This window comes from Phoca vitulina, unplaced genomic scaffold (genome assembly GCF_004348235.1).
Source record: "Phoca vitulina isolate PV1807 unplaced genomic scaffold, GSC_HSeal_1.0 scaffold11, whole genome shotgun sequence".
NCBI lineage: Eukaryota > Metazoa > Chordata > Mammalia > Carnivora > Phocidae > Phoca > Phoca vitulina.
In genome coordinates this window covers 8,045,397-8,060,709 of record NW_022589714.1, presented here as the reverse complement: position 1 = coordinate 8,060,709, position 15,313 = coordinate 8,045,397, and the positions used below count along the sequence as shown (strand labels likewise).

General features: G+C 36.4%; 1 protein-coding gene across 2 annotated transcripts in view; it reads right to left on the bottom strand.

Moving 5' to 3' along the window:
• Positions 1–15,313, bottom strand: part of UBE3D (ubiquitin protein ligase E3D) — a 154,865-nt gene that overhangs the window by 59,904 nt on the left and 79,648 nt on the right. The window contains exon 9 of one of the 2 annotated variants that reach the window (XM_032409376.1): positions 5,125–5,263. In XM_032409376.1, coding sequence (XP_032265267.1) covers positions 5,125–5,263 — 139 coding nt within the window. Of the gene's footprint in view, positions 1–5,124; positions 5,264–15,313 lie in introns of those variants that run through there. The other variant, XM_032409379.1, reaches the window with a different exon arrangement.

Sequence of the window (15,313 nt, the reverse complement as noted above, 5' to 3'; positions counted from 1 at the left end):
GTGGATGAGACCCAACTGCAGAAGAAATCGAAGCATGCACAAACTGGGAAAACAATGCTCAGCTGGGGGCCTTTGGGCCTCTGGCCTGATTAAGTGTACACCAAGAGTGCCAAAGGTAGGTCTTGTTTCTGGTAAGATGTTTGGATTTTGTTCTCATTGCAATAGGAAGGTCATGGAAGAATCTTAAGCAGAGAGTGACATAAGTCCATCCTTCTTCTTGGGGTGCAACAACTACAGTATGTGCTTAGCAATGCATCAGTGATTCTGTTTGCTCATAGTTACAATACGGATATTAAGGTATGGTGACACGGTACATGTTAATATTACAACAAATCCACCAAAAGATATCCCTATTGGCCTGAAAGAAATGTTACACTGTAATTTAAGAAGTTAGAATTTCATATACGTTAATAGCTCTAATTAATACGATAAACCTTTCCTTTTGGGATTTGGCTCAAGCAGGAGTGCCATTTGAATCCCTGGAAACCTAAAATAACATTTTTACAAAAACAAAAGCAGCAGTGTTCACAGTCACTAACTTGGCCTGGAAAGTAAGAGAGTTGGAAATGTAAAGATGGTATCTTTAACAAGTGTCATTCCACTATTTTACAGCTCTTGCCAATACAGCACTTTAAAAGATGTGCATTACAGTCAATTTCCAGTTGAAAAAGTAAACCCCAAATATGGGCAAAATTAGCAGCCCCACTGCTTGTCATTGTAATACATGATTAAGTAGGTGTTACAAAGATGAAAAAGCAGAGCCATCTCTTTCTAATACTGACAGACATCCTCCCCTTCTTCACGGATCCTTTATCTTGCAGTAAAGACCTGCATAAGGAAGTCGATTTCTGGTATCTCCTGATAAGAATGCTTCTTTCCAGAGGCAGCAGCAAGGACTACATTGCTTTAGCAGACACTGTTCGTGAACTTGTGCCAAGTTTCTCGGAACCTTGGAAACTGGGAAAGTGTCTGTGTTCCTGATTAATAATATTCAGCAACCAGGCTGAACCCAGATGAAGTATAATCACTAGTAGGGAGGGAGTCAGTCAGTCACAGAGCTCCTGTGGTTGAGCTGCTATGAGAAGACACTAACACCACTAAGAGCATGCAGGGCTTTCGTGCGCAGGTGCTGACATGAGCCTGAGCTGAGATCCGTCAAGGGATTAAGACCTCCTCTGTCTCAGGGACAATAGAGAATGTGCCTCCTCTCAATTCCCCCACACCCAGTTTAAATTACTCTTCTACCTAATCTCTTTAAGGCTTGAGTTGAGGCTACTTTGTAATAAAATTATTCTCAATTTATATCACACAATAATCATGGATGTTTATTCTATCTCTCTCATATGCTGCAACATCCTCCAAGTCCGAGTCATCTCTCTTGAATCCCATTCACCCATCATATAAACATTTTAAACAGTACATGAGAAAGTGACATAAATAGTAAATGTCTTCCAGCCTTGCTCCCCAAAGATAACCACTATTAAGTTTCTTGTATCTCCCTCCATAAATGTTTGTGGGCATATACAAACTTTTATGTTATTCAATGTTCAATCCAATGAGCAAACCTTAAAAGAAATATGGATTGATATACAGAATTTTAAATCATTTCTGATTCAGGGTAGTATATAAATAATTTTAAGTTACTGCAAAATAAGGGGTGTGTGTGTGTGTGTGTGTGTGTGTACATTCCAAGGTAGATACAACCTGCCTTCATCTACCACTCACACCCCCTCCACCTTCCAGGACTTCAGCAAGTATTGCATTTGGGTAGCAGGTGGAATTACCAGGGCACAAGCCTGGTGAGTCCAGCTCCGTCTCTAACACGGTGGGTATTCCCTGGCCAACTCACTCCATCTCTCTGAATCTCAGTTTCCTCTCTTATAAAATGAGAAGGTATTTTCAGAAGTCCCTTTGAGAGTTCAGGATTGAAGCTGATAATCAAGTAGTGATAAATAAAACAGGTACACCAAGGCCAAAGTATGAAATTGGTTCAGGAAGAAAATCAAACATAGTATCACGGCTTACCAGGAGAATATGGATGCAAATTAGACTGGAGCAGTTATTTAAAAAATATTTTAATTGAGGTATAACTGACATATAACATTATATTAGTTTCAGGTATACAACGATTTCACCTTTATATACAGAGCAAAATGATCATCACAATAAGTCTAGTTAACATCCAGCACCATCTCAGTTACAAAAATAATTTTTCTCTTGTGATGAGAAATTTTACGATCTTACCTATTAGCAACTTTCAAATATGCAATATAGTATTATTAATTATAGTCACTATGCTGTACATTATATCTCCAGGACTTATTTTATAACTAGAACTTTGTACCTTTTGATCACCTTTACTCATTTTGTGCTCTCCATAGAGAGAACCTGGGATTCTTTGGTTTTGTTTTTTGGAATCCACATATAAATGAGATCATATGGTATTTGCCTTTCTCTGTCTGACTTATTTCACTAAGCATAATCTCCTCTAGGTCCATCCATGTTGTCACAAATGGCAGGGTTTTATTCTTTTTTATGGTTGAGTTGCATCTATATACCCCACAACTTCTTTATCCATTCATCCATAGTTGGACACTTAGTTTGTTTCCATATCTTGGCTATTGTAAATGATACTGCAATGAACATGGGGATGTATAGACCTTTTCAAGTTAGTGTTTTCATTTTCTTTGGATAAACACTCAGCAGTGGAATTGCTGGTTCATACGGCAGTTCTATTTTTAATTTTTTGGCCAACAGGTTTCTGTTTTCCATGTGGCTACACCAATATACATTCCCACCAAGAGTGCACAAGGGTTCCCTTATGTTCTCCACATCCTTGCCGTCGCTGGTTCTTTCCTATATTTTTGATGACAGCCATCCTAACAGGTGTGAGATGATAGCTCACTGTGGTTTTGATCTGCATTTTTCTGATGACCAGTGATGTTGAGCATCTTTTCATGTACCTGTTGGCCATCTGTATGACTTAATTGGAAAAATGTCTGTTCAGATCTTTTGTTCATTTCTTAATTGAAGTGTTTGTGGTTTTTTTTGCTGAGTTTTCTTATTTTTTTTTTTTTAAAAGATTTTATTTATTTGACAGAGAAAGAGAAAAAGAGAGAGAGAGCACAAGCAGGGGGAACAGCAGAGGGAGAGGGAGAAACAGGCTCCCTACTGAGCAGGGAGCCCAATGCAGGACTTGATCCCAGGACCCTGAGATCATGACCTGAGCCGAAGGCAGATGCTTTACCAGCTGAGCCACCCAGGTGCCCCTTAATTTCTCTTTCTGGTATTTTGTTATTAGAATATAGAAACACAATAGATTTCTGTATATTGATTTTGTATCCTGAAACTTTATTTCTTTCACTAGTTCTACCAGTTCTTTGGTGGAGTCTTTAGGATTTTCTCTATGTAATATATCATCTGCAAAGAGTTTTACTTCCTTCCCTTTCTAATTTAGATCCCCTCTTATTTCTTTCTCTTACCTAACTGCTTTGGCTAGGACTTCCAATACTATGTTGAATAAAAGTGGTGAGAGTGAGCATCCCTATCTTATTCCTGATTTTATCATTGAGTATGTTAGCTATGGGCTTGTCATTATTTGGCCTTTATTATATTGAGGTATGTTCCTTCTATACCCACTCTGTTGAGAGTTTTGTGTTTTTTTTTTAATTATAAATGGATGTTGAATTTTGTCAAGTGTTTTTTCTAACTCAATTAGAGATGATCATATAATTTTTATCCTTCATTTTGTTAATGTGGTATATTACACTGATTGATTTGCAGATGTTGAACTATCCCTGCATCTCTGGAATAAACGCCACCTGGTCATGGTGCATGATCCTTTTAATGAATATTGAATTCAGTTTGCTAATATTTTCTTGAGGATTTTTGCATCTATGTTCATCAGGGATATTGGCCTATAATTTTCTTTTCTTTTCTTTTCAAGATTTTATTTATTTATTTGACAGAGAGAGACACAGCAAGAGAGGGAACACAAGCAGGGAGAGTGGGAGAGGGAGAAGCAGGCTTCCCGCCGAGCAGGGAGCCCAATGCGGGGCTCGATCCCAGGACCCTAGGATCATGACCTGAGCCAAAGGCAGACGCTTAAGGACTGAGCCACCCAACCGCCCCTATAATTTTCTTTTCTAGTGGCATTCTTGTCTGGTTTTGGTATCAGGGTAATGCTGGCGTTGTAAAATGAGTTTGGAAGCATTCCCTTGCAGCAACTTTTTAAAACAATTTCCTGAGCTATAATTCATAGGAAAATCCATCTTGTTTTACCACAGAGGTATATCAAGCAATATACACTGATCCTGAAGTTATCTTAGGATACAGCCACAATCCTTCAGAAGTAGAGCCAACCCATGTTTACTCATTTCTCAGCAATGTATGTGACCTTCTCAACAGCCTCAGAGAGCTCATGAGTATTTTTCCATTGACAAGAGTCATAGATAAGTTCAATGTTACATTCAGTAGCTACGGGTCATAACTTAAGCAACTAGTTAGCATCTTAATTCCCATTTGCCACCTCAGTGACAATTAGCTGCCTACCAGGGAGGAGGTCTTCCCGTTGATCAGACCACATATGTTATTCTATTCTGACCACGTCCTTTACCAGGAGCACAGATAAATATCCAGAGGAGTGTCAAAGTGATGAGGGAGGGACTTGGGAGAAAGGGAAAAGGTGCTGTAAGTGGGTAACACCATCTGTGTTAAACATCTATTTGGCAATTTGACTGCAAGCTAACAGTAGCAAAGCTACTAATAATGGTTGAAAATCTTTGTTCTAGGGCAAAGCTAGGAAAGGGAAAGTGGCATTCACAGTGTCTCTGTCAGGTGTTTTTGCCATTTCTCTCAGACGCAGGAGAGATGGAGGTTAAGAGAACAAACTCTGGAGTTAGAAAGGTACAGGTTCTGCCACTATTAGACTATTACCTAATCAATTCCGAGGCTCTATTGTTTATTTATTTCAAAGAGACAGACAAGGCATTACATGCATTGTGCTTATTATTATCATCTGGAAGTGTGGGTTCTGTGGGCTCTCTCCTGTGAAATACAAGACCCTTAAAAAACAATTACAAGTAAAACTGAAAAATCATCCCCTGGTAAAGGAGCTGTACTTACCTGAAAGGAATTCACAGACCGAAGGGATGGCGGCAGCGTGGCATTATTCCTTGATAATATCAACAGAAGCTCCAAGCAGGTTGCAGAGGGCAGGGTTAGAGAGTGGATGCTGATATCACTTTCCCAAGCACTGGAAAGCCTGAAACACATTGATGTGTATAATTTCATAATTGTGGCTCAGTCAGTTCAGTGTCCAACTCTTGATTTCAGCTCAGGTCATGAGCTCAGGATTGTGAAATCCAGCTCAGTGATGGGCTCCAGGCACAGCATGGAGCCCGCTAAAGATTCTCTCTCTCCCTATGTCTCTGCCCCTCCCCAACCCGCTCACACTTTCTCCCTCTCAAAAAAAAAAAAAAAAAAATTTCATAAATGTGTCTGGTCATAATTAGTTCAAAAGTCTGATGGAGAAGGAGAAGACTTTCAAGTGTGAAAGGGAAAAGCAACGCACAAATAAATAGAAATAAAATGGTTATACTAAAAATTCGGAGTAAATATCCAAGACATCTTTATAGTGTTTTTGATATAAAACAGATTAGGCAATTTTTTCAGGTCAGTATTTCATACTCAAAGTTCACGAGTCACATGAAATGCAGTCTTATTTGTGAGGGACCTACTTGGGGGATGGATAACAGCTAACATACTGAATGCTTCCTATATTCTATGCCCTTTTCTATATGTAACATTGCGATCACCCCTCAGATACCTATGAAATGAAACTATCGCTATTCTCATTCTACAGATGTGGAAATTGTTTCTGAGCTGGATATGCCCTATGAAGTGTCTAGTTCATTGATTTTCAAACCTTTAAAAAGTGACGGAATCCTTTTATCAAAAAGTCTTGTGAAAGCTCCATTTATAATACAAATAAAAGCAAAGCTGCTCTGTTGGAACGGGAAAGGTTGGCAGGAGGCTCCCTTCATCTTCCAAAGCAGCCTATGAAGCATCTCTGCTACATCCCATTGAACCTACTTGAAAATTATTTCATTCAAGAAATGAGGAAACCGAAGGCTAGAAAAGTAAAGAGACTTCTCTGGGATGAGGTATGTGTTGAGAAATGATATGGCTGGGTCTAGAATCCCGGTTTCCTGACTTCCTATCTAGTGCTTAAAGTAAAGGGGAAAATCAGAAAGTCATTATGGGAAAACAATGTAATAAGAATAGGATGTGTCTTAGCTGTCAATTCTTCTATTTACGTGAGTATTTCCTGACTGTGCCCCTATCAAAGTATCTCTTATCACTGTCCTAATTTTTAAAAAGAAATAATACAATACTCCTTGTATTTGTGGACAAAGACAGAAAGTAATATAATACTCCTTGTATTTGTGGACAAAGACAGAAAGAAATACAATAATCCTTGTATTCTTATTTGAGCTGTGTGACTCATCCTAAATATTTAAAAAGAAGACTTGAAAGTCTTCTCCATTTACATAAACTTCTTTTTGTGAAGTGACCTTTAACCCAATCGGTGAATTCTGGAATGTCAGAGAGCATCAGCTAAGGGAATAATGGATTTTAATGTTTATATGATAAGTTGTAGCAGATGGTTTAGCTGTGTCATCAGTCAGGTTACCTGTGCTATCATTTCTGACGTGGGGTGGGGAATTAACTCTTCTTTGAAGCATTTGCCAACTACTTGGACTGGAATACGACACTGCCCACTTTCCCAAAAAATGGTCTGTTTTCAGCAAGGGCACATTTGGAGTGTCTTCTTCATGTTTTAAACACTTCTCTGTTATTTTATATTGATTGGCTATGTTATTCTTTCTCCTCTTATTAATTATACAACATTGTCAACATTTCTCTGGTGTGGAAATAAAAATCTCACTGTCTTTAGTAAAAGTCAAATGTAGTACTAGTGCAGTGGCTCTAAGCTCATTCTCCCTACCCCCTTCCTTATGCCCTCTACAAATCACGCCATTACTGGCATTACACTAAACACATTATGTCTTGCTCATGCAGTTTTCTGGACCTGGAAGGCTGTTAGGCTACCCGGTGAACTTCTGTTTATCCAGCAAGACCTACAAAGGTATCACTTCCTTGGAGACATACTCTTGTTTCCTTTATAAGAATGAACTACTTGCCTAATACCATATTTGTATCCATTACAACACTTAACCACCACCCTCCCTGTATTCTTATTTGAGCTGTGTGACTCATCCTAAATCAGACATGAGCAACCATAACCTGTGGATTCCTCTAACTTTGCTGCCCAGTGTGGAAATAAAGATAAGATTAGTTGTTTTTCCTCAGACACACCCAGGTATTAACCTTTTACTGGCTGTAAGAAAAACATTCCACTTACATTTGTATGTTCAATAATTCAATTTTTTTCCAAGTGTTATTTTTATAATCAGAAATGGGATTTCTGGGTCACACAAAGGAATGTTTAACCACTGCTCAAAGGTGTCAACATGCTGCTAAGTGGCTATGGTATGATCTATCAAAAAGGACACTCAAGTAGAAATTAAAGTTCTTTAGCATTCCTTGTCACTGACCAGTGACAAGCACTCCTGGACAAGTCCGTTTCCTCATGAGATCCTGGAGTTCATACACAACCTATACAATGTACTAAACCACCAAAATTTACACAAAAGGACATTCATCACACTAATGATATCCATAGTCACAAAAAAAGATACAATTAGTTATACATGTTAGTTATTCATGTCTCTATGTAATTACAAATATTTGTACGGTATGTGAATTCACCTTTGGCATTTTAAATCTAATCCTTCAAGTGTTCTGTGATTTATCCCTATTGAAGCTCATAAAGGTGAAGAGTGTTGTCCTGATCACATGGTAGGTAATGGAAAAGAAACTCAAGCAAGATCCTCTCCATCTAAATTTCATTCTCTTTTGTATCTAGAAATGCTTGGTATTTCTGAACAAATTCTAGCCAAAAAAGTTGAAGAGCCCAAGGGTAAATGATGGAGCAAATTTTAGCTATCTTAGAACACCTCATTTCTTAATAATTTGAACCACCTTATTTTTGAAATTAGACAACCCAGCTGGACCTACGATGGCTTAAATTCCTAATATTTATCCTTTCATTTATCCTAATATTTATCCATTTATTCTTTCTTTTCCCACAGTATATATTCATTAGCCCCAGGATTTACCTTTTTATTGTTAAGTTTTATAAATGTTCTCTGTAATCTTAACCACATATTAATCACATGAAACATCCATATATGTGGACAAAGACAGAAAGTAAAATATGAAAAAAAAGACATAATCTTAACCACATATTAATCAAATGAAACATCCATATATGTGGACGAAGACAGAAAGTAATACCTGAAAAAAAAATGGTAACAGCTGTTTTGGAAAGTTAGAACTATGGGTAACTTTTCCCCAAAACTTCAGTTAATGTTTTTACATTGTGGTTTGTGTTTTGTTTTGGTTTGGTTTTATCTTGTTTTGTTGTGACTTAGGAAGAAAGAAATAAAGAAAGCAGGAAGATGGAGAAATGGTCTGGCATATTTAAAATTCAGTTTATCTTAAAACAACGACCAAACTCATTATGAAAACTTAAGGCATGTGTTAATTAAGCCAGAAGTGATCCTTGAGACTATCTACCCATGGCTCAAATATCAAGACAAATTTCTGCTAATGATATAAACATTTTAAGAAACACAGGATTATAATAATCCAGAATTTGGATTATTTCTGGTATTTCCTGCAAAAACATCCTAGACTATTAGACCTAAATCAGTAAACTTCTATTATAAAACTGACAAGAAAGATAATTCAAAGAGAATAACAAATTTGACATTAACTGAAATCTATTTTGGTGATTTTTAAAGTAGTGGGAGAAAAGCTTTCCTAAGAGACCAGAACTGTCAGCCAGGTGACCTCAGTCAAAGAGACCAAAATGCAAGCAGAGGACACACCATCCTTATTTCTGAACTTTTGCCTTGACAAAATTCCCTAGAGAAGCAACTATGGCCTCTCTATTTTTAATGAGGCAATGAGAAGGGGGAAAAGAAGTCACTTTCCATCACTTCTAACAAAATAGTGAAATTGAGAATGAATCAAACACCAATAAATATCAAGAAAAGAACTTGAGAAAATAGAAAGGTGATACAGTCTACTAAAAACCAGAGGTTAATGTAATAGATGAAAATGACAAATAGAGATGATAAAACAACTCTACCAAAAATTAAAATATTTCAAATGAGTCCAACATGTTGTATAGAAAAAAATAATATGTATAGGAGAACTCAAGATAAAAATATTTAACTTAAATTTCATGTTTCTCATATTTTAGCAATGGATCTGGACTCCTCCGTCTTAGAAGGACCTAAGAAAGCAAACAGCCTATTAATGATGTTAAAATATAATATTGTGTATATATGCATATTTTTAATTTAAATTTCAAAGCTATAACAATGATAAAGCTCATCAATTTAAGCTCTCAAAATACCAAAACAAGCAAATGACTACAACTAAGTGCTAGACTTATTATAAACATACAACTATTTAATAAATAATTTGGAGAAGGAATCAAAATTTTATAAATTCTTATACTGTCAAGAACACAAAATTCAGAAACAACCAAATATACTGTTTATCTGTTATGATAAACCATATTAACTCCAAGATATTTAAATATTTTAAAAGAACTAATTAATAAAAACAGAACCTGAAAAGTGTATAAATCAACTGTTCCTTATAAATTTCAAAATAAGGTTCAATAAGTCATGAACAGCCGTTCTTTGAAATTAAGAGTATTTTCTTTGAAAATTACAGAAAAAAATCGAGTTTTTTTTAAGTCATAAATGTCAACACTGTTCTTCAGTTCTCTTTAAACTAAAGGGCTCTTAAGAGAAAAAAATTTAGGGGCGCCTGGGTGGCTCAGTAGTTTTAAGCGTCTGCCTTCAGCTCGGGTCATGATCCCGGGGTCCTGGGATCCAGCCCCGCGTCGGGCTCCCTGCTCCGCGGGAGGCCTGCTTCTCCCTCTCCCACTCCCTCTGCTTGTGTTCCCTCTCTCACTGTGTCTCTCTCTGTCAAAATAAATAAATAAAATCTTTAAAAAAAAAAAAAGAGAAAAAAATTTAGGTACACAATCCCTGAAAGCTATGCCTTTTAAACTTTGTCCATAAGACATATGAATTGTCAAGGCAATCTCTCTCTCTCCCACAAATCAAAAAGCATGGGGAAAATGGTTCTGCTTTGAATAAGACACCAACAAGGCAATCTCAAAATTAGGTGTATTTAGGGGGACCTGGGTGGCTCAGTCGTTAAGCGTCTGCCTTCGGCTCAGGTGATGGTCCCAGGGTCCTGGGATTAAGCCCCACATCGGGCTCCCTGCTCAGTGGGGAGCCTGCTTCTCCCTCTCCCACTCCCCCTGCTTGTGTTCCCTCTCTCGCTGTGTCTCTCTCTGTCAAATAAATAAATAAAATCTTAAAAAAAAAAATTAGGTGTATTTATTCATGCCAAAAAAACAATAAAAGATTTTGTTTTTTATAAATGCATATATTATTACAAGATACCAGTTGTTGAGAACTTAGGGATTAGACTGGCAATACTTTATTTATTGTTGTTTCCAAGTATTTTGCAATTTATAAATACTGGTTTAATTTTGTTTTATTAAAAAAATTTTTGGGGTATAGTTGACACACAATGTTTTATTTGTTTCCAGTATACAACATAGTGATTCAACTTTTCTATACATTAGGCTATGCTCACAAGTGCAGCCATCATCTGTTACCATACAATGCTATTACAACACCATTGACCATGTTCCCTATGCCTGTGACTTACTCATTCCATAACTGGAAGCCCGTACTTCCCACTCCCCTTCACTCATTTGCGCATCCCCTAACACCCCCTTTCCTCTGGAAACCATCAGTTTATTCTCTGTATTTATAGGTCTGATTCTGCTTTTTGTCTATTCATTTGTTTTGTTTTTTAGATTCCACATGAGTGAAATCATATAGTATTTGTCGTTCTCAGTCTGACTTATTTCACTTAGCACAATACCCTCTAGGTTCATCCATGTTGTCGCAAATAGCAGGATCTCATTTTTTTATGGCTGCATAATGGAAACACTTTCATTAAAGGAGAGAGTACACCTCTTTGAACATGCTTGCCAGAAACTTCATAATAACATTAGAATAGTTAGAAGTCCATCAAAAAAGGCCAGCCAGTCCTTCAGATTTTTTTAACTTTTTGTTGCAAAAAATTTCAAATATACAAAAGTATATTTGGAAGAAAATAAATTCAAAAACCAATCTTATACTATATTCGAAATTAAATTCAAGGTGTACTAAAGGCATAAACGTAAAAAATTGATTAAAATATCTTTCCAGAAAATCTAAGAACACTATGACAAACCTATAAGCCATAAGGTTTTATAATTTTTAAAAATTGTATTGTTAAGAAATAAAAAATCTTTAAAAACCACAGAGGAAAGGAAACTTTATATAGAAAGAACTATATTCTCCTATATATTTATAAAAGGAAGACAACACAAATTCATTTTTAAGTAGTGAATTTAAACTTGCCAGTAGTGAATTTTAAACCATTTGAAGGTAAGAGGTCTCTATGACAAAATGATCAAAACTACAGACTCTCTCCCCACAACAGTGCTCATTTTTTTTAAGATTGATTGATTGGTTCATTGATTGATTTATAGAGAGAGAGAGCAAGAGAGCGTAAGCAGGGGGAGCTGCAGAGGGAGAGGGAGAAGCAGGCTCCCCACTGAGTAGGGAGCCCTTGGTGGGCGGGCCCAATCCCAGGACTCCGGGATCATGACCTGAGCCAAAGGCAGACACTTAACTGACTGAGCTACCCAGGCGCCCATCAACAGTGCTCATTTATTAAAAAAAAAAAATTCTGCACATAAATTTGAATGTTTCCCAGACCACCCAATTCCCCAAGACTAATCATGTCCTCCTTTCGTATTAATGGAATTATGCAACATGTGACCTTTTTTGTCTGGCTTCTTTCACTTAGCATAATGTTTTCAAGATACATGATTCTCAGAGTAGGACCCCTTGCTTTCAGATACCACTTTTTATAAAATATTAAAAACAGTTCCATCTTTAACTATATATCATAATATCTGTGTTAGCATATTAATAAGTGTAACCACTTACGAAAAGCAGTTTTTGAAGAGGTCTCCTGGCTCACATTTTTACCTCATTCCATTACCAGAGAATATCAATGGAAGGGAAGGCTAAGAAATGCACTTCCAACCCTTTAATCACTTTACTGAGTAAATGGAAATCAAAGTATGAGGGTTGGGATGTAATAAATTAGGTCCACTTTAATAACATTCTCTGAAGTAAACCTCACACTGGCAACCACTTGGTTCCCTGTCCCAACAGGGGGTCAACTCAGCCAACACTTTCATAAATCAACACTGCCCAGTCTGCCCCACAGTTTAAGTCCTTCGCCAATGTGGATGGAAAAGAGTGATGCACAAAGTACAAAGCAAAAATTTAAGACTGCTGCTTTTATTATTTCCTAGGCTTAGTAAAACAGAGAGGTTTTCTTCATTTTTTCAATTCAAATTGGTTGGCAGTGGCTGTGTTGAGATGTATTGTGAAACCATGTTTGGTCTCAGCAGAAGAGAGAGAGATGATCTATTAGAGCTCTATCAGCCCATGGCTTCAGACATGTATCCTGGTGGTCTGGCAACATATCCAACTCTACTTTCCCCTGCCTTTATGGAACACGGTCATCTTTAGTACCCCTGGCTTCTCTCTACAACTCTTCCTAAGTCCACCCTCAGATGGCCTTCTCCTGGAAATCCATACACTCTTTCTGCACAAAAGGGCAGCTGGCAATGGTGTAACTCAATTCAGATGAATTAGGCCTGGCCAATCTTGGTATCTTAGCTATTAAGCTATACTAAATTGCATAACCCAAAGTCACAACTGACTCTGTCTGACCCATTAAAAGGCAAATCCCAATGACTAAAATTGTGTCCCTCAATGAGGAAAGATGAGAATTTAAATACCAAGATCGCTAACCTACTCATGCTCTCTATGCAACAATCCTTGATTTTAGAAAATGTCCTCTCATTTCAGACCTTTTGTGAAGTCACACATCAATGTAACTCTGATAGAGTGAAAGCACAGCTGGCCACATCCATTTCAGGAAAGGTAAGAAAATAAATTTCCAAGTAATTTTGCATAGAGAAAATTCATTCCTACCAACTTAAATTCAATTCCTCTGTAATAATCTGATTCTTTCATACCTTAATAAAATAAACACTAAGATCTACCAGGTCAGGCCAGAAAGTCTCCTAAATTTTATGTCTATCACTTACCCATTAGCCCCATAAAGATATGATTTTAGGGCAAATATGTTTTGAAGTTTTATTCAAGAATTTTATGAGTTAAGATGTATTCCCTAGGAGGAGCACCTTGAGTCAAAGAATGGAAATATTCGACTAAATTGTTCCAAGGCGGAATCAAATATTATTAAATGGAAGCTTTTGGAACCTAAGAGGATTTTCATTGAAACCTCCAAAGGCCATGATTTTTTACAGAATTATTAAATACATAATACTCTCTTTCCTTGCCACCACACCCTTGAAATGAGGTGTCTCTGGTAGGTGGGCTTCATTATTCTACATTCTGTTCATTTTGGAGAGGCTACTCTCAATATCTGAAACCAAGGTAAAAAAAAAAAAAAAAAAAGACTCTTTAATCATCCCTGTACAGTGTATGTGTGTATAATTGAGGTAGGAAGGAAGGAAAGTGTTAAATATAGGATACTCAAGAAATCAGTATTCTAGGAAAATTTTAAAGGTATTCTCAGAAATTGGTTAAAGGTACTTAAGCACCTGAATTTACCAGTGCTAGAAGAGCTACAAAAGCTAACTTGTCCTTTTCTTCAGCAGCAATACATCATACTGTGAATATAAAAAACATCGTCATCTTCTGAAACAATTCATAATGATGAGAAATTATTTGTGAGTGTTAAAATAAGGGAAGCTTATATTTTTTAGCCTACAAAATAGGAAGAAAGGAAAACAATGTTTCTTGATGATCTAACTAAAAAAAGCTTATTTAATTTTATTTTGTTTATTTCATTTATAAACAAAGTATTTTTATTAAACTATTGATATAAACATTCAAAAATAAAAATCTGCTTTAGTTAGTAAAATAAACACATAGTTTTCAGTGAGAGTAACAAAATTATACTTTTGATACCTAAGTTCATCTCTTATTAATGCCCCAAGTATTATCTTCAATTCTGCTTTCTAATTTACTTAGAACATTGAGTTTTAAAAGTCACTGCTTCCAAGTATGAAACCCCCCAAAATCAAGACTTAAATAATTATAAATCTATACTGCCATGGAAAGACACACTATCTTGATCAGTTTTTAAAAAAAACAAAACAGCAAAATAGGACACCTGGGTGGCTCAGTGCTTCAGCATCCATCTCTTGATTTCAGCTCAGGTCATGATCTCAGGAGTCATGGGATGGAGCCCCTAGTCTGGCTCTGTGCTCGGTGGGGAGTCTACTTTTCTCTCTCTCTCTCTCTCCCCCTTTCTCCCGGTACCTCTCCCCGTGTTCAAAGACGTATGCTCACTCTCTCTCTCTCAAATAATAAATAAATAAATAAATAAATAAAATTTTTTTTTTTTAAAGAAAGGAAATGAGGCCTATCTTGGAATGTTTAAAATGTGTATTAATGTTATATCAAATAAAATCAGCTTTTTAAGCAAGAAACAATCAAATCATCTTAACAAGTACTTTAAATCTTTCATTTACCTGAAACTAACCTAATGGGTAGTCTTTTCCATGAAAAAAGGTACTTGAGATAAATTTGGAATTCAAGATTTTTATCACTGAGCATCACTCAAGTTGATCTCAATATTAAAAATGCATTGCCTACAAGTTGACTAATTTGGTGGTTGCTATTAATAGGATTCTTTACTTAGATCACAAAGAATAGGAAATAAAACAAATGACTACTTGAAGTGACTTGAGCAGGTATATTATCTATTAAGAGACTAAATAAAGAGGTGTTAATAGTACTAGGGAGCTTTCTTTCTTTTCTTTTCTTTCTTTTTTTTTTTTTATGCTAGGAAAAATGTTTGCATCCAAAGACTATAAGGCACAATTATTTCAGATAATGTCCATGAACTTGGAACAAGGTAAAAGCCCATGTTATTTGCCTTAGCCCTTTGCCAAAACAAACCAGGGAATGTGACTTCTTTGGAA